Here is a 25,068-nt window from a genome sequence, read left to right on the forward strand (position 1 = left end):
GTTGCACATACTGCCAAATTCTCTAAAACGATGTTGGAGGAGGCTTATGATAGAGAAATGGACATTCACTTCTCTGGCAACAGCTCAGGTAAACAGTCCTGCAGTCAGCATGCCAATTGCATTTTCCCTCAAAGCTTGATACATCTGTGGCATTGTGTTGTGACAAAACTGCACATTTTAGAATGACCTATTATTGTCCCCAGCACAAGGTTCAGCTGTGTAATGAGCATGCTGTTGAATCAGCTTCTTGATATGCCACACCTGTTAGGTGGATGGATTATCTTGGCAAAGGAGAAATGCTCACTAACAGGGATGTAAACAAATGTGTAGCCAAAATTTTGAATTTATATTTTTGTTCAGTGTAGATAACATTGGGATGGTCTGTCTGACTGGCTGGCTGCAACTGCCTGAGTAGTAATGAAAAGATGTCTTAAGAGAATAAAAAAATATAGTAATATAATAAAAACTAAGTAATATACAAATATTTTTATTCATAGTCATTTCCTATTGATGTCTACCTAATGTGGACCTGCAGAGACAATGGAATATTTTCAATGTTTTGGCAGTTGAATGTTCAATATTTTTGGCTTTGAAACTTCATTAAATTCTTAAATAATTGTAATGTGATAACGCATTTAATGTCAAATAAAACATTGAAAACCATGATAATTTTAAGAATCAAACCGAATCCAAACCAATCTCAAAAAGCACTAATCGATCCGCACTATCAGTGACTGACAGAGAAACTGCTGATGCACAACCAAATTACACATGGTTTATTCTACGACTCTAACTCTCAATGGTAAATTGAGACCCTGAGTGACAACTGCATTTTTTTATGAATTGGTCCGGGGCCCCCTAAGCAACCGCTTGTCAGGTATGCCTGGAGCTGGCCCTGTAGCTATCCAACAACAGATGGTATCTGTCACAAACTCATCTATTTTCTCTGCTGTATTTGTACTCTACAATCTTATTTCCACAGCAGCCATTCAAGAGTATAATATGACAACAAGCCAGTCTGTCTCACCTATATGGAATTCAAGATCCAAAGAATGGGAGGTCAACTCACGGCCTTGGCTTTTGTTGATGATTGAACCAGTGTGACCTTCAGCCCTATGTCTCAGTGCTAAAGGAGTCCAAGGATGTGTCCGAAATGGAAAACTATATACACATTACCTTGCATAGTATTAGTAGCGGTTGTGTGAATGTTGTGCTTATGTCTTAAGGTATATTTCTCTCATCTCTTGATTTTCAAAAAGGTTAAGACCGGAGGCTGTAACCTGATGACAGTCTGAGAGTAGGGCCCTAGGGAACAGGGTGACATTTGGGACAAACACCAAGCAAATATATACTTCTGGACTTTGCTCATACAATGACAAAACAATATTGCCACACTAGTTTGATTCAGTAAATACAATGGTGTTTAAAATGTTTATTCTCATACATGTTTGCAATGATACATTCACGACAGTAAACCAGTATGTATATATATTCCTGCTCACACCAACCGACTTGCTTCACCTCTTCACTGGTTTTCAAAAGAGCTGTTATGTTGAAGCAGCGTAGTACAATTTCAGCATTGTCATGCAAGGCGCATACATTTATTTGTGACACAGCCTACACACAAAAGTTTAATGTATAAATTCTGAGTGTGAGCCATGTATTTTTGTCTGTCCACTAAACCAACAAAACCTGCCGTGTTCCAAATTAAAGTGTTCATGTTACTTTTACTTTGCAGAGAAGGAAAACCTCAACACTGGAGAAGGCACTGGAATTTTAGTTAGGCCTGAAAAATATTTTTGGGGGACATGAAGGGGACAGTAAAAGTAGGACTGGTGAAGAGGCATACAAGCACCCTGAAACATCTTAATACAGACATCTGGTACAAAACCACAGAACTACTGAGCATGGCACAAACATTTAAAATACACAGACAGCAAAAATCATTGCAAGCACAGGACCCAGAAACATTCAGAAAGGCCAAAACATGTACTTTATTTTAACTTTTGATCAGACCTCTACTAAAATCAGTAATTCAGTGTCTCACACCCCACTTCTGTTACTATGTCCCACCTGCATCCCCTAAAAAACACATGTCCCAGTAGAGAAATGCTAGAACAATCAACAGTAAAATAGAATAGAAATAAACCCCTACTCCTGTAATAACTTCAGGAAGACTGCTAAAAACACCTTTTCTTTAGACATCTAAAATGATTTTACACAACATGGGATATTTTAAAACAAAAGTTAGTGCACTTCATTCCACACCACTACCTGCTTGTAGTTTAGCCATTAAATGGATGTAAAATATAAAAATCAGTACAGGCCCAGTGATTACATGTTACTGCACTGCAAGCACCCAGGCAATGCACTGAATTCTCACTTTAGCCAAGTCTCAAATCAGACATTGAATACTCAACTATTACATCAAACATTTTAGGGTGGGAAAAAAGCCACAAAAAAAAAGGAGGTACATTAGTTACATTTAAACATGTCAAACTGCAGAACTCTCAAAACATTTAATCTAAATGTGTTCAGCAGACCAGAAAGAGAAAAAATAAAATTGCAACAGTCAGCTAACACAAACCAGACTAAAGACTAGCCTGCTAGGCGCAAAATCGGTACAAGGACATTCAGACCACTTATGAAGTGGCTTCTCTCAAACAGGACTACATTCATCAAGCCATGACTGGCAAATGCCATTTCAGCAACATTTGATCGCCACTTCCCACACAGATTTGAGCAAGTTCCCAAAATTGTATTTTTTGCTTGCTTGACTTTGGTCCAGATGTTCAATCCATTCACACACAAAAGGATGAATTATGAGTTAAGAGCATAGAGAGAACAGATATTAAGATTGATGCCCACCAAATCTAGTAAACTCTAACATTTATATTTGAAGAAATCACTCTAAAGCAGGGGTTCTTAAAGTTTTTCAGCCTGGGACCCAACTTAGATCATGTTTTCCTGGGACCCACACTCATGAAAAGATGCACCCTTTTGGGGCCCCTAAGCATAATTTGGTTAGGTGAGAATGATGCACCCCCTCTTGACAGCCGAGAGAAATAACTTAGTTTTAAAGTTACATTTCCTAAATTATACACCTTTTGCTTTGGGGCAGAGAGAGTTTTACAAACGTATAAAACATGTACTGCCATGGGATGGAGAGGAATCTGTGCAGTGTTAAAGCCAATTTCCTGCTAGACTAATTCTGCATTGTGCAATGACTTATGCCATGTTAACATGAGATCCAAGTGAGAGTGATTAACAAAATCAGTGCCCTGCATGCCTGGTGGGTTTCGTCAGCGCTAATACAAGTTTAGATAGATTGGTAAATTAGTCTAGCAGGCTATTTCAGTTGGTAGAGCATGGCGCTTGTAACGCCAGGGTAGTGGGTTCGATCCCCGGGACCACCCATACGTAGAATGTATGCACACATGACTGTAAGTCGCTTAAGCGTCTGCTAAATGGCATACATACATATATATATATATATATTTGCTGACATGGCTAAGAGTGACTGACAAGGGGAAAACTGATTATGCCCAACCAAATGTCTAAATTGTACCTTTTGTAATCACTATTCTAACTCTAAACAGTACATTGAGACCACCTGAGTTCCTAAAATGTTTTACAAAATAAAATACAAATAAGTGACATGTGAACGACAAATGCTCTCAAGTTTCCTTTTAGCAATCAATGGACATGTACAGACCTCAAACATAATTGGATATGCATTCAAATATTCAAATCTAAGAGAAAATCAAAACATTAAATGCACGAGGAAAAATAACCATCTAATCCTGATGCAATCAGCCTACCGAAAGCGCATACAGTGATCGACGTCATTAGCCCTCCACCCAAACGTCTCCTGAAAACTTGTTTTGGGACGGAGGCACCATTTCAATTTAACTTGAGGAAATACGTTCCTCAAACGCAAGGAACGTGTTTTCTGGACTCAAATGCTAGCCAGCTAGCTAATATTTTGGAAAACAATGTTTGGCTAGTGTCGTTAACCCGTTTGCAATCCCCTTCGCGTTACTTTGTTGCTACAGCCATCAATTGTGTTGTCATACTTTACCTATTCCACCGTTCGTAGAACGCATACTAGCATTTTAATATAGCGCGGGAAAAGGGCATACTGGACACCAGACATTTTACACGTAGATGCATGACGCGTTCGGAAATCCATGATTAGGACTATGATCAGAATACTAAAACAGAATTAACTATCAAGTCTAGACACGGCCTTATGAGAATTGTGTGCACTTGCTTCAGAATTCAGGCCTATTTTTGCCGTTTTAAATGAGCAAGTTGGAATACATCGAATTCCAGAGACCAGTTTCATGCTTGGGATACCATTGCACTAAATCTGCCATTACTACTCTGAAATACCATCTAGCCTACTCTACACGATACAACTAACCAAAATGCATGAAAGATTACCCGGGAGGCTGTTGCAGATATGGTAATAGAACATGTTGAACTGAACAGACATCAGGGGTGGAAGGGTTTCCATTTGACTTTCAAGACATAAAATAAAAGTATATATCAATGCTGAACCTGCATTTGACCACATAGGTTGGGAAATACAATTGTAACGATTAATACAATAGGTACAGCTTCTACGCAAGTCACATTTTTTTTTAAACTGCTCTTCTTAAATGGCTATGTACAACACTGCAGAATTCATGAAAAGCCAGCCAGTTACATACACCATTAGTGTCTAGGATGTGAGTGTCTCAATAACTGAATGCCTAAACTAAGGGAAGACTACTCCCTCTATGAGCCTTTACACATGACATACACAGCCAAACATTTAACCATCTGTATGGAAGAAAGAGTAAATGAAGATAAAAATATAACAATTCAGTTACATCAGTCTGACTGTACAAACACTACCCCAAATTTGCACTGTTTCAAGTATTCATGCACGATTGTAAAGTTTTCAATGTTGTACTTATGCAAGGGTGTACCAACATTTTCCGTCAACCATGAAAAGAAATGCATCAATTTTAATTCACATTTCCCCACTGATTAAAACTTTTAAATTTGAAGACGGTTTCTTCACCTAAATGAATGTGCAGCTTGACTTGACAGGCCTCCCAACTTTCAGAACAACTGAACCATGTGGCCATCTCTTGCTTCCAACCTTCATAAAAGCACATTTCCACACAGTTAATGACCAATACCCTACTCACCCCTCCCTCAATATAATTGGTGGATATCCACATCTTTTGCTTTGTTGCATATAAACTAGATTTGCTAACAGCTCAACTGTTGTTTCTTATTTTGCAACTACTGGTATTTTTGAGATACAAGGCTTTACTTACCATACATTTGTCCCCCCTCTCTCAAACTCCACTTTCACATAAAAAATAAAATTCATTGATTTAGCAGAGGGCCCATTCTTCAAGCTAACCAAGGTGAGGCCACATGTCAGCATCTCACTGTTCTTTCAAACAAGTCCTTCAGTTTGTGTTTTGTGACACTCATGTTCACCCCCACTTAAAATGATTACCGCTTTCAGTGTTTTCCCAAACAAAGGTCAGTGTGTGTCCGACTGAGCTCCAGGAGGGTCTTCTAGATTAAGAACGCACATGTTCCTTCATCCAATAATATATATTCATATATTTCTGTCTTAACATATATAGATGTTCGTTTTCCTGTTAGTCTGTTGGTTATGGTTTAAACTACTTCGGCGACCGGGGTGGAATGTTCTGTTCCTTCCCACTCCCTCTAGCCCAGCCGTGGGGGGAGATCCGTCGTCTCATAGAGGCACCACGCTGCTGATCCCGGTACTTTAGGCCCATCCCTCTGGATCGGGCAGGGCCGTTACCCGAACGGTATGTGCCCAGGGAGTCACGAAGGGGCAGGCCTTCTCCAGACCCCTCAGGTTTCTCTGGCCTATCGCCATTGCTGCTGCTGGAGGCGGCAGGCTCGTCGGCCTTGTTGACCCGAAGCTCCTGCAGGGGTTGGCTGGCAGAGGTGATGGGAGGGTTGGGGGAGGTGCTGGGGGCTGGGAGCTGGGTGGCTGGCCGCTTGCACATCTCAGCATAGCTCAGCTTCCTTGGCTCCTGGTTGGATGGTGAAATACAGACAGGAAACAGAATAGGGGGAGGAGAAAAATAATAGGTAGAACAGCTTTTCGTTTAACCAGATGTGTTAAACTGACATATCCAATGCATTATCTATCCAGTGAAATCAGCCAGGTAGTGAGTGAAGTCTTACCGGTGCGGTAGTGGGGGCAGCGGGGACTGGTGTTGTCGTGGAGATGGACTGACTGCTGGTGGGGATAGGGGTGGGTTTGGTAGCAGCAGCGGGCTGTGATGGGGTTGGCAAAGAAGAGGGTGGTGTGGGGGTTCTAGCAGCCTCCCTTTGGACATGAGGCTCAGGCTTCTCTACCGGGTGAGCAACACTGCAGACAGAAGAAAATATTTCTATTAAGGTTGATCTCCAACATTTAAATATCTTAGAAATCCCAATCTTTGTGACCGTAAACCAGAGGAAGACTATACCTTGGAACAGGGGGCTGCACAACTAGAGGGGTGGGGGGTTTGAGGGCTGGCATGACAGGATTGGGCGTGCTCCCAGTTCCCTCCTGTGTACAAACAGGAGGGGCCACAGACTCCTTATTCACCTCAGGCTGGAAATGAGATGGGACAGTTGATTTGGAGGAAAATAATAACATGGCATTTGGTTGAGACCACAATGAGAGAGTGATTACATTTGAGTCATTTAGGTGACGTGCTTATACAGAGCAACACCACAGGAGCACATTAGGGTTCAAATCAAATTGTATGTCACATGCACAGAATAAAACAGGTGTAGACCTTAGTGAAATTCTTAGTTACAAGCCCTTAACCAACAATCCAGTTAAGAAAACATTTAAAAAAAGAGCAACCGTAAAATAACAGTAGCAAGGCTATATACAGGGGTACCAGTTGGTACAGAGTCAATGTGCGGGGGCACTGGTGAGTTGAGGTAATATGTACATGTAGCTAGAGTTAAAGCGACTATGCACAGATAACAGAGTACCATCAGCATAAGGGGGGGTAGAAGCCTTTTGGACCTAGACTTGGCACTCTGCTACCGGATAAGTGCCTTGCTCAAGAGCATAGGCAGTTTCATCTAGCCGGCTCAAGATTAAAACCAAACACCTTTCGTTATTGACCCAACGTTCTTAACCACTAGGCTACCTGCCAGATGTAAGAGTTGGGGTTAAGTGGCCTGACCAGGAAAAACAATAACCAGTTAGTAAGCCTAGTTTTTTTTCTTGACACAAACAAATAAGTGCAATAGCGTTAAGAGTTTCTCCTTACTTTGTCACTGGTCACCACCTTAACACCCCGCACCACGTCAGACATGCGCGTCTCCAGCACGGGCTCTTCTCCCTGCATGCTGACCGTACACCCAGGCAACGGAGGGAAGTTGGAGGTTGCCAAGTCAAACTTGGGCTGTGGAACCTTAACCTCGCTCAGAGGGATGGGCTTCTGTAAACCCACGCACAAGAACCATGTTTTTAGCTTCAATCCAACTGCGCTTGGGGTCAGATAGGGTGTAGAATACAAGTGACAGAAGTGGAAATTATGAAAAAACGTAACTGACCATGAGCCGCTCGTCCTCTCTCCTTCTGCGCATCCCTCGGTAGCTGCCTCTCCTACAAACATTATCACCAAGATTAGCATAAGAAGCCCAAGAGTAAAAGGCATGGTTGCAGTTCTGAGAAGGATTTGTATGGCCAAAAAAGACATGTTTGAACCCTCAGATCTCATAATCTTACAGCTCATCGGGTCAAGTGTATAGACTAGTGACATTGGGGGGGGGGGGGGGTAGAAGAGAGTTTGAGCGAAAGAAAGAAAGAGAGGAGAGTGAAACCCAAAAGTCTTCATCCTACAACTTGGAAGCACCTCTATGCGCATTGATTTGTCATCATAGGGTCAAAGCCATCTGGTAAAGGCCAAATGTGATGATGGCATTTCATGTATGAGCAGGTTGTGGGTGTGTCCGTTTGTCGTCTGTGGGGACTGACCTGCTTCTGCCAGCAATTCCCAGGTCTCCGTTAGACATCCCCTCTGAAGCCAGTGGGAGGGTGTCCCTGAGGCAGTAAGAGGTGAGAGCAGGGCCAGGTTCAGGGGTGCTAACCAGGGGAGCCCCAGTCATGCGGGGTGGCTGAGGGCTGGAGGGGCCAGATGGGCCATCCACCAGGGGGGGTACAGGGGTCACAGATGGAGGTAGGGTTTCATCACATGGCTGGGGCTGGCTCTTCACATGGTTCCTGAGGAAGGAAATCAGTCATAACTGGATCTCATTCTCACCAGGCATAACTGCTAGCCATCATTCAGTCTAAAGATACAATAACTTGATCACAAAGCAGCTAGAGCTGTTCCAGTAAGATTCATGCAGATATGGAGAGGATAAGGACATTAAACATTAAGATGGTGAATATTGTAACTATGCTACTGTATAGAATACTAAGGGAAGGGTTTTTGTTTGCTAAGCACACGCTGATGGGAATTAAATTTCTGCATCTTGTAGTCAAAGTGCAAACTTTAATTTAATCCCTGAGCTCTCGGTTTCATATACCGTCATTTGTGAGTTACGCTAGCTTTCTCAAATATCAGTTGAGGGTTGCCACAGTTCAAGGACACTACACTGTAGCATTAAAATTGATAGTTTCAAGTTGCATTATCTATCTTGCTAACGTGTATGTTTTAGAATGAGAATGGATGAAATGGAGGTGGGGGACATTGACTGATAACGTGATTGAGAACGGTTTATACCTGAAGGCATTGATTACATTCTTTCTGGAATAGAGGGGGACACTGTGGGACAGGGGGAAGTAAAAGGCAACAAGTTATTCATGACAGCAGACCCCAAAAAACGACTAACAAATATAATTTGTCTTATTTTGTTACCGAACATAAATATGAATCATATATGTACTAAATCACATTGTCTGCTCAATTACAACAACCACCCCAGTGCTAATCAACCCGGCTGTTTTATTTAATTTAAACAGAATGTCAGAATGCATCTCATTTTGTAAGGCTGTCGGAATTCAAATGGTCCACTTTGTATGGCCAAACACCTGTTTGAACCCTCAGATCTCATAATCTTAACGCTCATCGGGTCAAGTGTGGAGACTAGTGACTTTGGGGCGCAAAAGAGAGTTGGTAAGAAAAGTAGGAGGGAGGGAGGAGAAAGAAAGAAACCCAAAAGCCTTCATCTCACAGCTTGAAGCACCTCTATGCGCATCAATGTGTCATCATTGGGTCAAAGCCATTTAATAAAGGATCAAGTTGAAGCTGGATGGGGGTTCTTGCCCTGAGCGAAAACACCTACCGGTTGCTGTTGAAGGGCGATCGTCCGAGGCCCAGGGGACAAGTGCCAGTCTTGTAGTTCCCAGGGGTGCTGAAGCCATTCACAAAGCCACTGTTGGGGAACGGGGCCTGGATATAAGAGAAGAAAAAAAATGCCACCCACGATCACTCAGTGTAGCCAGTCAATGACAAAGGTTAATCACCTCAGTTACGACACAGCTCTTACAGGGACAGCTGATCCTGACAGTGCAACATTACTAAATGTCATGACCACTCGCACCCCAGATTGCAAGGTTAAGGGTGTGTGTTACAGCTGACACATGGTATATTCATACGAGTCTGAACAGGACAAGTGGCTTGTCTTCCAGCTTGAAACCACTCTATGCACTTTGACCTGTCATCACAGGGTCACATCTTTATTTTAAGAAAGGAGCCATTTGCTGAAAACTGGACTCAATTTGATCTCTTTGTTCAGAACCGAGTAGCCACAGGTAAACCAACACCATTGTTCCCATGATAAGCAACCGCCACTCTCCATTACATGATCTGGATGGGCTGGTCAGCCTAGGAATGAACAGATCTTATAACCAAGAGTAATACAATATGAGTTAGTCACTTTACCCCTATGTACAAATTACCTCCGTACCCCCTGTATATAGCCTCGTTATTCTTATGCAATTCTATCGTGTTCATTTTTATTTTTGCGTTAGGAAAACGTTTTCTGAACTCGCTTTCTTGAAATGCATTATTGGCTAAGAACTCATAAGCATTTCACTGTAATGTCTACTACATCTGTTGTATTCGGCACATGGGACAAATAAAATTTGATTTGAACAGGGAACCACATTCATCTGGGCCTTACCAGTGGGGTCTCGAAATAAGGAGCAGGCGATGGGTTCCAGGTGGGGGGCACCAGGGGGTAGAGAGGGTACTGCTGCTGGGGGCTGAACACCTGCTGCATGTAGTGGTGTGTAGAGGTGTACTGGGACTGAGACTGGCCCTGCTGGCTGTACACACTGGAGTCCAGTACGCTACGGTAGCCATTCTTTGCAAAGAATGTGTTGATGGCCTTGATACGGGCCTGGACAGAGGAAAAGAGAGCGAGACAGACAGGTGGGGCAGGGAGATGTGTGTGTGTGTGTGTGTGGAGGAATGCAAAGAGGGTGGGAATGAAGTACGAACACACATGACATGTTAGCACACATTAATACTCAGTACAACATGCAGTCCATTGAATAAACGAATTCAAGATTAAAATATGCTTCACATGATTGTGTCCCCACTCTGCCCTTTACAAAGAGAAGGAAATGGAGGCTATGCTCCTTGTTCCCCTCAGAACTCAATAATTAGGTCAGTAACACTGTGCTGACAGAGGGAGGAAGAGGTGTAGAGGGGGGATGAAAAAAAGGGAGAAAGGTCAGAGAGGAGACGAGAGAGATTTAGAGAGCCGAAGAGGAGTCCTCCACAGTCACAGTGCTCCTGGGTCCTTGCAAGCACAATGATCAACACTGCGGGCTTCGCTTTTACCGGAGTTTAATGCACTAAGCTATTTCTAGCGCACCAAATCAAATTGAAGTTGTCGACGGTCAATGAATGAAATTCACATTGTCAGTCGCTCTTAAATTAAGTAGGATCAAAAATAACTACTGCTAAAGAGTGTTTGAATGAAATGTGGACAATGTCATATCTTCTTGAATGTGAGAGATGGAATTCAGACTAATATAACAGAGGGGAGAGAAATTGCATGCAAGCCTGGCTGGCCTCGCCTTCCTTATCGGATCCTTATGCAGGCACAAACTCAAGGTGACCTTGCCGTCGTGTAGCCACAGCTCAGCCACAAGCTCCCGGCAATGAGACAGCAACCCCCTCTAAAACTCAGTGACTTGACCTCATAAAAGCTGACCGCAGAACAGTGAGGGAGGTACAGCACCGCATTCCCCCAACTCCTTTCAGCTGATATCAGAGCTGTACCGTTGACTTATGTTACGCATTGCCTCCCCTCGACTAAATTAAATCTGATCAAAGAAAAGCATGTCTTACGTGAGAAAAGAAATGTGAAATGTACTAACCATGATGGGTTTTCCCTGAAATGTTTTCACTTCTTCCCTTAGATATCTGTGGGCCTGAGGAATGAGAAGCGAGAATAAATAAAAGTACATTTACATTTGAGTAATTTAGCAGACGCTCTTATCTAGAACGACTTAACCAATGAGTGCATACATTATTTCCCCACAAATCACAAAAAAAACAATGTGAACATTGAATGAGGACTTGGAATTTGCAAGTCATGTTCACTATGGATAGTTGTGAATAGGGCTGGGAATGGCCAGGGACATCACGATACTTGGGTGTCGATACGCTATGTAACAATTCTATATGCACTGTGATTCTATATTGCGATGATGTTCCAATCATTTCACACTATGGTCTGCTGCAGGGAGACAATCGAGAGCACGAGAAAATTAGTTTTGATCACTCATGGAAATAAAGTGCTGAAAACATGTTGGCACACTATTTCAAAACTAGAAGAACAAGCTATAGGATGAAAAACACCAGTGTTTCAGCACAAGTAGTGCTAGGTGTGATAGAAAATTACACATTTACCCGATTTGTTTGATACTAATAGTTAGCAATTAATGCTTAACAAATAGGAGGATATTTCTGTCCTGTTAGTCTGTTGTTAAGGTCTCCACTCTAGTTCTCTGCAGCTAATCTAGGTGTATGGTCACTAGAGATGGCTTGAGCTGACAAATGAGTTGAAGACTGCATTGCATAGACAAGATGTGGTGGGTGTAACCGAGAGATAGCCAGGAGGAGTTTAGAGCAATTCCTCATGGTCTCTAAATCGCTCTTGCATCTGGGAAACTAAGCCAGGGTGGGGTTAAGACAACAACCCACGTGCAGATAACAGAATGAACCCAGAGTGAACCAACCATGACTGAGCATTGATATGTCAGATATAAATTCAGCAAAAAAAACATCCTCTCACTGTCAACTGCATTTACTTTCAGCAAACTTAACATTTGTAAATATTTTTATGAACACCAGATTCAGACATGTGACCACCAGATTTGCCCGTTCTTTGCTGTGAAATGTTACCCCCACACTTCCACCAAGGCACCTGCAAGTTGCCGGACATTTCTGGGGGGGGGTGGTGGCCCTAGCCCTCAACCTCCGATCCAACAGGTCCCAGACGTGCTCAGTGGGATTGAGATCCGGGCTCTTCACTGGCCAAGGCAGAACACAGACATTCCTGTCTTGCAGAGAACGAGCAGTATGGCTGGTGGCATTGTCATGCTGGAGGGTCATGTCAGTGGGTGGTCCTTCTGTAGCTCAGTTGGTAGAGCATGGCGCTTGTAATGCCAGGGTAGTGGGTTCGATTCCCGGGACCACCCATACGTAGAATGTATGCACACGTGACTGTAAGTCGCTTTGGATAAAAGAGTCTGCTAAATGGCATATATATATTATATATATTAGCCTGCAGGAAAGGAAGCACATGGGCGAGGAGGATGTCTTCCCTGTAACGCACAGCGTTGAGATTGCCTGCAATGACAACAAGCTCAGTCCGATGATGCTGTGACACACCGCCCCAGACCATGATGGACCCTCCACCTCCAAAAATCGATCCCACTCCAGAGCACAGGCCTCGGTGTAACGCTCATTCCTTCGACGATAAACGCAAATCCGACCATCACCCCTGGTGAGACTCGTCAGTGAAGATAACTTTTTGCCAGTCCTGTCTGGTCCAGCAACGGTAGGTTTATGCCCATAGGCGACGTTGTTGCCGGTGATGCCTGGTGAGTACCTGCCTAACAGGGCTACAAGCCTCCAGTCCAGCCTCTCAGCCGATTGCGGACAGTGTGAGCACTGATGGTGGTATTGTGCGTTCCTGGTGATACTCGGGCAGTTGTTGCCATCCTCTACCTGTTCCGCAGGTGTGTTCGGATGTACCGATCCTGTGCAGGCGTTGTTACACATGGTCTGCCACTGCGAGGACAATCAGCGGTCTGTCCTGTAGCGCTGTCTTAGGCATCTCACAGTACGGACATTGCAATTTATTGTCCTGGCCCCATCTGCAGTCCTCATGCCTCCTTGCAGCATGCCTAAGGCACATTCACGCAGCTGAGCAGAGACCCTGGCATCTTTCTTTTGGTGTTTTTCAGAGTCAGTAGAAAGGCCTCTTTAGTGTCCCAAGGTTTCATAACTGTGACCTTAATTGCCTACCGCCTGTAAGCTGTTAGTGTCTTAAAGACTGTTCCACAGGTGCATGTTCATTAATAGTTTATGGTTCATTGAACAGAACAAGCATGGGAAACCGTGTTTAAACCCTTTACAATGAAGAGCTGTGAAGTTAGATTCTTACTAATTATCTTTGAAAGACAGGGTCTTGAAAAAGGGGACGTTTCTTTTTTGATGATAGATCTAGATAAGTACTCTGCATTTGTGTAAAGGTTAGAGGGGGGGGGCAGCCTCATTATCGCAGTAATTAACTTATATTAAATAGAGATAATTGTTTGAAGATATTGGCAAATCTCCCTCAGTACTGAATTCCCATGACACTAGCACTAGCTAACACTACCTAGCAACAACGATACTGGGGTCAAAGTATTGATATCATCCACAATACTATTGGGATATGTAACGATCGTTTTTCCCCCATCGCTAGTTAAGAAAGTGAAACTACCTGCTGTGCATCAGTGTCCGACCGGAACGTGATGTACCAGTTGTTATTGGCCGCAAATTCAACACTAAGCACTTCAGGGCAGTTTTCATTCTTAAAGAGGGTCTCCACTTCCTGAAGGAAAATGAAATAGAGGGAAGATGAGGATTTACAGTTCAACAAAATAGCTCATTACATGTGACAAATATGGTTAAGCTAAATTGTAAAAACATGAATTCTCCCATTTGGTTACCTCCACCGGTGTGGTCTCGGGCACCTCCCTCAGAATGATGATGCAGCGCTTGTGGTTGGGCCGAACCTTTTTCCCACTCTCGTCTACTTGCACCATGGGCGAGGCTGAAACCACACACGTCAACCAAGGGGTCTCATTAACACAGGATTTTGCATTTTTCTCTAGCCGGAAAGGAAAAAGTCAAACGCAGAAAAATAAAACACAGTAAGGGTTCACGCCAAATCATGAATGTAAAGGGACTAATTTCACACAGTTGCAACAGAGTTGCACTTCTCCACCTGGATGAAATATCTTTGCTCTCGCCATTGGATCACCAGCACTCTGATGCGAAGGCTATCTTTCTCCGGTACAGTTTTTCTTCGGTAGCCAGTTAAAATGCAAGATTAATGTTTTGCTTGAAGTTAGGAAATGTAGCTGGCTGCATTCTATGATAAACATTTGAAATATGATAGCTATGCATCATTTTTGCAAAAAAATAAACTTGATTTTTCAATTCTAAGACAATTTGGCAGCAGACTTCTGAAAGCTAATGCGACCCCTGAACAACGTGTCAGAAATATCACCCACTAGGATTTACTAGAGCCTTTTCCAATAATGACACTGAGGACCATTTTCTCACCTTTGAATGAGTTTGCTCCCAAAGCCAGGTTCATGGCATACCTACCCAAAGTGCTTGAAAATCCATCATTTAAGGTTAACTTTAAACTAGATCAAGAAGTACCAAATGCAATTTCCTCACCTACCTGCATTTTTCCTATTTTGTTGCCTTACAACCTGGATTTAAAATAGATTTTTTTTTTTGGGGGGGGGGGTTCTATAATTTGATTTACACAACATGCCTACCACTTTGAAGATGCAAAATATGTTTGTTTAACAAGGGGGGGAAAAGGGAAAACTTGAGGGTGCATAACTATTCTCCCCCCCCGAAGTCAATACTTTGTAGAGCCACCTTTTGCAACAATTACAGCTGCAAGTCTCTCGGGGTATGTCTCTATAAGCTTGGCACATCTAGCCACTGGAATTGTTGCCCATTCTTCAAGGCAAAAATGCTCCAGCTCCTTTAAGTTGGATGGGTTCTACTTGTGTACAGCAACCATTAAGTCATACCACAGATTATCAATTGGATTGAGGTCTGGGCTTTGACTAGGCCATTCCAAGAAATTTAAATATTGCCCCATAACCAGTTATGCATTAGGGGGCGCTATTCAATTTTTTTGATGAAAAACGTTCCCGTTTTAAACAAGATATTTTGTCACGAAAAGATGCTTGACTATGCATATAATTGACAGCTTTGGAAAGAAAACACTGACGTTTCCAAATCTGCCAAGATTTTGTCTGTGAGTGCCACAGAACTGATGCTACAGTCGAAATCAAGATTAAATTTCAAACAGGAAATGCTCCAGATTTGAGGCGCTTTGTTCCAATGTCTCCTTATATGGCTGTGAATGCGCAAGGAATGGGCCTACACTTTCTGTTGTTTCCCCAAGGTGTCTGCAGCATTGTGACGTATTTGTAGGCATATCATTGGAAGATTGACCATAAGAGACTACATTTACCAGGTGTCCGCTTGGTGTCCTCCGTCGAAACTATTGCGTAATCTCCAGGCGCCTGCATGTTACCATTTTGAGGAGAAACCAAGCTGCCACGAATGATTTATCATCGAATAGATAAGTGAAAAACACCTTGAGGATGGATTCTAAACAACGTTTGCCATGTTTCTGTCGATATTATGGAGTTAATTTGGAAAAAAGTTCGCCGTTTTAATGACTGAATTTTCTGGGGGTTTTCTCAGCCAAACGTGATGAACAAAACGGAGCGATTTCTCCTACACAAATTATCTTTTTGGAAAAACTGAACATTTGCTATCTAACTGAGAGTCTCCTCATTGAAAACATCCGAAGTTCTTCAAAGGTAAATTATTTTTATTTGAATGCTTTTGTTTTTGTGAAAATGTTGGCTGCTGAATGCTAGGCTTAATGCTATGCTGGCTATCAATACTCTTACACAAATGCTTGTTTTGCTATGGTTGAAAAGCATATTTTGAAAATCTGAGATGACAGTGTTGTTAACAAAAGGCTACGCTTGAGAGCCAATATATTTATTTCATTTGCGATTTTCATTAATAGTTAACGTTGCGTTATGCTAATGAGCTTGAGGCTATACTTAAGATCCCGGATTGCTCGTCGCAACAGGTTAAACCACTCGAGTGTCGCTTTAGCAGTATGCTTAGGGTCATTGTCCTGCTGGAAGGTGAACCTCCAGCCCAATCTCAAATCTCTGGAAGACTTTAACAGGTCTCCCCTCAAGAATTTCCCTGTATTTAGCGCCATCCATCATTCTTCAATTCAGACTAGTTTCCCAGTGCCAATGAAAAACATTGGTATTCTCGGGGGGGATGAGAGATGTTGGTTTGCCCTAGTTTTCCTTGATGGCCAAAAAAATCAATTTTAGTCTCATCTGACCAGAGTACCTTCTTCCATATGTTTGGGGAGTCTCCCACGTGCCTTTTGGCGAACACCAAACATGTTTACTTATTTTTCTCTTTAAGCAATGGCTTTTTTCTGTCCACTCTTCCGTAAAGCCCAGTTCTGTGGAGTGTACGGCTAAAAGTGGTCCTATGGACAGATACTCCAATCTCTGCTGTGGAGTTTTGCAGCTCCTTCAGGATTATCTTTTGTCTCTTTGTTGCCCCTCTGAAGCCCTTCTTACCTGGTCCGTGAGTTTTGGTGAGAGGCCCTCTAGGCAGGTTTGTTGTGGTGCCATATTCTTTCCATGTTTTAATAATGGATTTAATGGTGCTCCGTGGGATGGCCAAAGTTGCAGAATTTTTTTTATAACCCAACCCTGATCTGTACTTCTCCACAACTTTGTCCCTGACCTGTTTAGAGAGCTCCTTGGTCTTCATGATACCACTTGCTTGGTGGTGCCCCTTGCTTTGTGGTGTTGCAGATTCTGGGGGCTTTTCAGAACAGGTGTGTATATATACACACCGAGATTGTGACACTTATATAAAGTCCACCTGTGTGCAATCTAACTAATGTGACTTCTGAAGGTAATTGGTTGCACCAGATCTTATTTTGGGGCTTCATAGCAAAGTAGGTGAATACATATTCACATAGCACTAACATTTGTTTTTTAAACAAGTAATTTAAAAAAATGTAACTTCCAATTTGGACTATTTTGTATATGTCCGTTACATGAAAGCCAAATAAAAAGCTATTTAAATTACAAGTTGTGATGTAACAAAATAGGAAAAAACCCAAGGGGGATGAATACTTCTGCAAGGCACTATACTACCTTGTTTTAAGTTTGACTACCACAATTGGCATTATTATTCCTCTATACAATTATAAATGCATCTACTGGTGGCGTTACAGCCATCGCATTGTTACTTCTACCACTAATCTCGTTCCCAGCTTGTATGCCAAGTGTTCTTATGCAGGATTTTCAGCCAGCCACCTGAGCTGGTTTCAGACCATTCTTGTAGCAGGCTACAGCTATAAGCCTATCCAGACAGGCTATTTCCTCAGTTCTCCCCACTCCCACAGGTTAAAGACATGGGTTTGTACCTCGTAGCACCTCCAGAATCAGGTCCATGTCAGTGGTGAGGACCTTGACGCCCTCCATGCTGGCGATGGTCCAGATGGGGACAAACTGGTCACTGTCCATCTGGGACATCAGGTATAAGTCCTTGGACAGATTCTCTCTGAAGAGACAGCAACACGGCATGAGAAACCAACACGCCATGTCTGTTACGAAGATACTAAAATCACACACTCATATGTCCATGTTTCTTTTCCTTGATCCCCTCAGATCTCATAATCTCACAGTCATTAGGTCAGTCACACTGCTGATGGAGCTAGGGGGAAAGAGGGGAAGAGGTGTAGAAGGAGTAGGAAAGTTAGAGTGAATGGATTGAGAGATATGAAGAGGATAGCCCTCCAGTCAAAGCACTCCTGGGCCCTTCCAAGCGCGATGCTGATCCCCGGGGGTACAAATCCAAGGTCTACTCAATAGACTACAACACCATGTAGAATTTCTTAGTTCAACGATAGACATTTCAATTCTGACTGTATTTAAGTCATAACAACCATCTGAAATAGGCTCTCAAAAGCAGTTACATACTCACCTGGAGAAGCAGAACTCCAGCTGTTTCTTCAGACACTCTCTGATGCTCACCTCTAAGAGAGGCTGCTTTTCCTCCACTGCACAAACAATTTCAGATCAAAATTCATGTTTGACTCTAGGCTGCAATTCTACAAGTACCAGCCCTTGTGCATAGGAAAAGTTGCCCAAAGCCTTAGATCTCAGATTGTTACTATTGGTAATCATTATGAAATTAATTGATGTAACACTCAATGACAATACTTGGTGAAAGGCAAAACTGAGAAACGTAATGTATCCAATTCCCTTCAACGCCAGATCAGAGCATGGCATCTCAAGAGCATCTGACCCAGAGGGAGCTGACCAAAGGACTGCTACTGACCTGCTGAACCAGTCACAGGGTCATAGAGAGGGTATCCCAGCTCAGGGGTGTCCATGCCATTCACTACCCCCTCTGTGGGTGCAGGGGCACTGCTGTCCAAGGAGGGGTCCGAGTACCCCATGACATACCCCTTAGCCTCAGTAGGAGGGACCTCTGAGTAACCTGGGAGGAAGAGGGGAGAGTCATGTGGTCAATAAGAGTCTGAATGGAGAAAGAGACTGTCAAGGTTGAACCAGGGAGGCTATGTAATCCAGTCTCATAACAGAGCTTGGTTTTCAGTGCCTCCACAGAGCAGGGTTTGGATGATCTCAGGCCTTGATTAATAGTCCTTCCAAAAAGGGCCATTGTACCCTCTGAACTCTGCAAATCAAAAGCCTAAAACCACGTGCTTAACACGACGTGTACAGAATTTGAGAGAAATCTGTTCAAGCTACTGCTCGTCTGGTGTCAGATCTATGAAGGCCTGTGTATGCATGTAGTGGTGAAATAAAAACTCCAGGGTGCATTTAAATTGGCCCACACCCTCAGTGACATCAGCAGAGTTAGGGGTCATCTGGAGCAAGTAGGGACCCTCTATGCCCTCATCTGGGACTTGGCTCTGGGGCGCAGAGATTTCCTGCCAGACTTTGGCATTGGGGTTCAGACCTGCTCCCTTTGTGGTTACCTGTGTGATGAAAAGCACAAACTCCTTAAGGCTGCTGTAGGTGTCCGGCAAAGTCAAAACATCCATTTAGAACACATACATTCAGATTCCAAAGTTGCATCATTTTCAAGACAGCCAATGATGTCTGTCAAACACATATACCATCAACAAACATAAATCAACCGTGTTCCACATAAAAACACATTCCAAGGTTTATAGGTAATCATTTTACTATCAGAAAAAGGGAATGAATTGAGAGAGAAAAAAATGGGGGGGGAAATGAAATAAATTGCCCAGCTAATGAATGGACTAAATTTAAAGGAGGCATTATATGTCCTGCCAGGTAGGAGGACTACACAAGTTCTTGTCTTTTAAGATTCTGAAATCAAATGCGACATGTAGCCTACTAGCTACAACTCAATTTCTTAACAAGTTTGGTGAGTGTGCAAAGTATCAATGATCTAAAGCATAACGGTATTCCCCAATTGCAACTATTGATTAACGGTAGCATGTATTGACAGAAATGCTACGCCGGCTTCCTATAGCGCCATAAATTCAATTCACATTAGGACGAATACCAAAACTGCAAACTGTGAGCGCATGCTACAGTGAAGTGGCTTTCATGAGTACTCAAATGGATTTTTCTTTGGTTATGGTCCTGTTAGACTCAGACCTCTCCACAAGTAACGACACACTTTGTCAGAGACTGAAGAGCAAGGGAGACCCCCAACTCAGTTTTTTTCCCCCCTGGTTCAATAAACTAAGCAGATCAGACCCAGCTGCTATCGCATTGGTGTCTAGGAGAGTCACTCCCTTAACCTCTTGAAAATCTGGGGGCAGTATTTCATTTTTGGATGAAAAACGTTAGTTTTAAACAAGATATTTTGTCAAAAAGATGCTCGACTATGCATATAATTGACAGCTTTGGAAAGACAAAACTCGGACGTTTCCAAAACTGCAAAGATATTGTCTGTGAGTGCCGCAGAACTAATGCTACAGGCGAAACCAAGATGAAACTTCAAACAGGAAGTGAGCCAGATTTTAGGTGCTGTGTTCCAATGTCTCCTTATATGGCTGTGAATGCGCAAGGAACAAGCCTACACTTTCTGTTGTTTCCCCAAGGTGTCTGCAGCATTGTGACGTATTTGTAGGCATATCATTGGAAGATTGACCATAAGAGACAACATTTACCAGGTGTCCTCTGTCGAAATTGGTGCGTAATCTCCAGCTGCATGTATTTTTCCATGTGATTCTTAGGAGAAACCAAACTTCCACGAATGATATCATCGAATAGATAAGTGAAAAACACCTTGAGGATTGATTCTAAACAACGTTTGCCATGTTTCTGTCGATATTATGGAGTTAATTTGGAAAAAAGTTCGGCGTTTTGATGACTGAATTTTCAGGTTTTTTTCTTAGCCAAACGTGATGAACAAAACAGAGCAATTTCTCCTACACAAATAATATTTTGGGAAAAACTGAACATTTGCTATCTAACTGAGAGTCTCCTCATTGAAAACATTCAAAGTTCTTCAAAAGGTAAATTATTTTATTTGAATGCTTTTCTTGTTTTTGTGAAAATGTTGCCTGCTGAATGCTAGGCTTAATGCTATGCTAGCTATCAATACTCTTACACAAATGCTTGTTTTGCTGTGGTTGAAAAGCATATTTTGAAAATCTGAGATGACAGTGTTGTTAACAAAAGGCTAAGCTTGAGAGCCAGTATATTTATTTAATTTCATTTGCGATTTTCATTAATAGTTAACGTTGCGTTATGGTAATGAGCTTGAGGCTATAATTACGCTCCCGGATACGGGATTGCTCGTCGCAAGAAGTTAAACCGACCACCCCACCGATGGTAAACTGCATGAGTGAACTCATTTAGCCACCATCTTCGACTTTGTGCATCACCTCTCGTTCACACATTAGTATCCACCAAAGATAGTCTCGCAATTGGTTGAAGCGTTGCTTAAATCAAAACCCTCGTTCAACTCTTCTGCTACCTACCCTCTGCCGATAGAAAAACGAATGAACACATGTTGACAGGCATACATGCCATTCCAGCAACATGCTGGAGGTTGACCGATTATGATTTTTCAACGCCGATACAGATTACTGGAGGACCAAAAAAAATCTAATCTGCCAAAAAAAATGTATACATAAGGACAACAACAATACTGAATGGTCAGTTATTTTAACTTAATACATCAATAAAATCTACTTAGTCTCAAATAATGAAACATGCTCAATTTGGTTTAAAGAATGCAAAAACAGCGATGGAGAAGTAAAAGTGCAATATGTGCCATGTAAAAAAGCTGAAGTTTAAGTTCCTTGCTCAGAACATATGAAAGCTGGTAGTTCAATATTCACAGTTCTTCAATATTCCCAGTTAAGAAGTTTTAGGTGGTAGCTATAAGAATTATGACACGTCGACTATTCCGCTCTATAACATTAATGTTAAATCATCCCCCGTTTGGCGAAGTAGGCTGAGATTCGATAAATTAACAGGCACTGCATTGATTATATGCAACGCAGGACAAGCTAGTTAACCTAGTAATATCAACCATGTGTAGTTAATCACAAGTTATGTGAAGATTTATTTTTTTAATCAGATGAGTTTAATACTAGCTAGCAATTTACCTTGGCTCCTTGCTGCAATCGTTGTGAAAAATTGAAAAATCGGCCATAATTAGTATACGCTGCAGATTTGAATTCCAAAGAACATAAAATAGCAATCACTGTAGAGCAACCAGGAATAACATAAGTACTTATTTTACAGCATTGTCGGCTATCTAGTCTCAGAGCGAAAACGTATTTTATGATACTAAGATCCATGCCACTCCATTTAGTATGAAACAGTGAGGTAAAAAAGTATTTGACCCCCTGCTGATTTTGTACATTTTCCCACTGACAAAGAAAGTCTATCATTTTAATGGTAGGTTTATTTTAACAGTGAGACAGAATAACAAAAAAACAAAAACACATGTCAAATGTTATAAATTGGTTGGAGTTGCAAATTAGCTAAAATGCTGAAGTTGTCCATAACACTCCATCAAATTATCAAAATGTATTTATAAAGCCCTTTTGAAAATCAGCCAATGTCAAAGTGCTATACAGAAACCCAGACAACAAACAGCAAGCAATGCAGATGTAGAAGCACGGTGGCTAGGAAAGCAACCTTTGGGTTGCTAGACGTTAGCGTTATTCGCCCACCTAGCTTTAGTTTTTTCCTTAAGTAACCTATCGTCTTATTGAACATAATATATAATACTAAACGGGTCAAATAATGTAACATACTAAATAAATGAAGTGTAACAGACTTTAGTAACAATGTTTTGCTCCGAGACCAGGCTAGATGTGGTCAGGAAAGCAAAAATGCCACAAAAACAGCATCAGTTATGTCAGAGGGCATCAAAACATGATTGAGTGAAAGGGTTGAACCAATGATTTATACGCCATTGGGTTAAACAGAATCCTGGTCTGAGAAAGTAGGCCAACGTCTGACTATGAGCCACAATTCTTAGCCTGCGGAGAGCCAACACAAGTCTTCAGGTCTTAGACAAGGTTACTCAACACAGGAATGAGGTTCACTGAACAACCCCAATCACCACACACGCATATGACCCTCTTGCAGAGTCGCAGTACAAATGAGACAAACTGTTGTTTTTAAAACCTGGGGCTCCTGCAGGTCACAAGACTTTCCGCTCAGGGAGCCAACATCTCTTTTAGGTCTCAGGCAAAGTTAATCATCACGAGTGAGGTTCACCAAATCACTTCAATTTTAATATAAGAAAACAATTTGTTCCAACTGAAATTGTACTTTCACTGTGAATTTAACCCCCCCCCCCCGAAAGACAGGTTTTGGAGATGTGTGGGATGCTGCCACACTGGGCACCCGTGGAGTTGTGTGGTGGGTGAAGTGCCTTTCAAGGGAACAGCAGCAGGTAAGTACATCTAGGATTTAATATCAACAACCCTCTGGTTGCCAGGTTTATTTCCGCCAAACTTTTCCCGTCCATTACACGTCCTGCCTAAGACTAATTCAAAATACAATGATTAGATTTTTGCAAGCAATTCAGACAATGGGTGACATTGAAAGGGGGATACCTCAGTTGTTCAACTGAATGCATTAAACTGAAATGTGTCTTCCGCATTTAACCCAACCCCTCTGAATCAGAGAGGTAGGGGGCGCCTGTTGAACCCCTTTGTTTTGGGTTGGTGATACCTTACACAAGTACTGAAATTGTTCTCACTCCTGGTCCATGATATTGTCAAACATACATATTATTATTATTATTATTATTTTTTTTTTTTACAGAGAAGTGAAATATCCTAGTAGGTTTTGTAAACTAAACATTACACCAATCAAGAATCAGTTTCACCCCCCCACCCCATGGGTGAGGGTATCGTTGGACCTTCAACCACCACCGAAATTGTACATTAGCTAGTAGAGTAACAAGATACTACCGTCATGAAACGATTATGCAAATTCGAAGAAACCAACCAGTTGCATGTCTAACTATCGTTACTGTTTGCATGAAACATGTTGTAAATTAACGTAAGCCAACAGTCGCAAGCAAACGTTACCGAACTCAATTAGTTGTACCATCGTCTTTGGCTGTACCTATTGTCAAGTTTGAAGACCTTGCCTACTGCATCCAACCCAGACACCACCAACGAGCTAGCATGAATTAGCTAACATGGCTAGCAAATGTTAGCTAGCAACAATCAACTAAGCAAGCTACTATACCTAGCTAAATTAACGTTCGATGGGTTAGATCAGACGTTACACTCGGTCTTTGGTTACAACGACGTTACAGTAGCGTTTAATTAGATGAAATGTAGGTACATGGAACGACTAAGCTAAGGCTAAAGATACCGCCAGGTGTTCGCTAGCTCGACTAACGTTAGCTACAAAACTAGGTACTAGTAACGCGGCTAAGCGAGTTACATCATTGGATCTAACACGTTAGTTAAAGTTGAACTAGTCGACCTACTAGGCTTGCTAACGTGTCGACAAAAAAAGTTAGTTAACGTTAGTTACCGTAAAGTGTACTTAGAGGTTACACGCCAGACTGGCAACTAAGAAACACGCGGCAGAACCTGCCAATGCATGTGTCAGTCAACCGCAGACTGTTTAATGGAATTGCAGTAATGTTAGCGCAACATGCTTAGCTTCAAGTTAATGTCACGACGAGTACAGTGAAATGTCTTTCTTGCAAGCTCTAAAAATCAACAATGCAGTAATCAATGAGGAACTTCAAAGATTGGGGGGGGGGCAAGTTAGCACAAGGCCCAAACTTACCATTCCGCCTTGATCTTTCGATATTATCTCCCCTTGCACACGTTCGTCCGATCCCGATTTGACCTCCTTCTGCTGTAGCGCCAGACACTGTTCCGAACTCATCCGGACCGCCCCTGATAATCCAATCCCACCCCACCCCCCAAGTGAAAGCTATCACTCGCAGCTCAATTTGCGATGTTTTGTAGCGGATTGCAATCAATGGAGCAAATGGCACAATAAAAAGGAAATAGAATAATCAATCGTCTAGTATTTATCGGTTACAAACCAAATCGTTCTCATGGTAGCATAACGTTACACCTTTCGAAGTTTAGCTAAGCGCCACTGACAATTCTCCGCGTGTTGAGCCAACATACAACTTGACCTTGTCTCTAGTGGGTCTCATGCTGCTTTCATAA

At 42.3% G+C, this 25,068-nt stretch overlaps 1 protein-coding gene across 1 annotated transcript; it reads right to left on the minus strand.

Annotated features, from left to right (window-relative positions):
• Nucleotides 1-1,403: 1,403 nt before the first annotated feature.
• On the minus strand, nt 1,404-25,068 carry LOC124002632 (la-related protein 4-like). Its single transcript, XM_046310203.1, has 17 exons — nt 24,674-25,068; nt 19,248-19,389; nt 18,726-18,887; nt 18,369-18,444; nt 17,809-17,945; nt 14,240-14,343; nt 14,011-14,121; nt 11,393-11,446; nt 10,186-10,404; nt 9,346-9,452; nt 8,784-8,825; nt 8,033-8,278; nt 7,609-7,660; nt 7,323-7,493; nt 6,519-6,646; nt 6,232-6,418; nt 1,404-6,077 (listed from the first exon to the last, which is right to left on the minus strand). The coding sequence occupies exons 1-17, from the start codon at nt 24,773-24,775 to the stop codon at nt 5,694-5,696; spliced, it is 2,424 nt and encodes an 807-aa protein (XP_046166159.1). The 5' UTR covers nt 24,776-25,068; the 3' UTR covers nt 1,404-5,693.

This window comes from Oncorhynchus gorbuscha, linkage group LG18, assembly GCF_021184085.1.
Source record: "Oncorhynchus gorbuscha isolate QuinsamMale2020 ecotype Even-year linkage group LG18, OgorEven_v1.0, whole genome shotgun sequence".
Classification (NCBI taxonomy): Eukaryota; Metazoa; Chordata; class Actinopteri; order Salmoniformes; family Salmonidae; genus Oncorhynchus; species Oncorhynchus gorbuscha.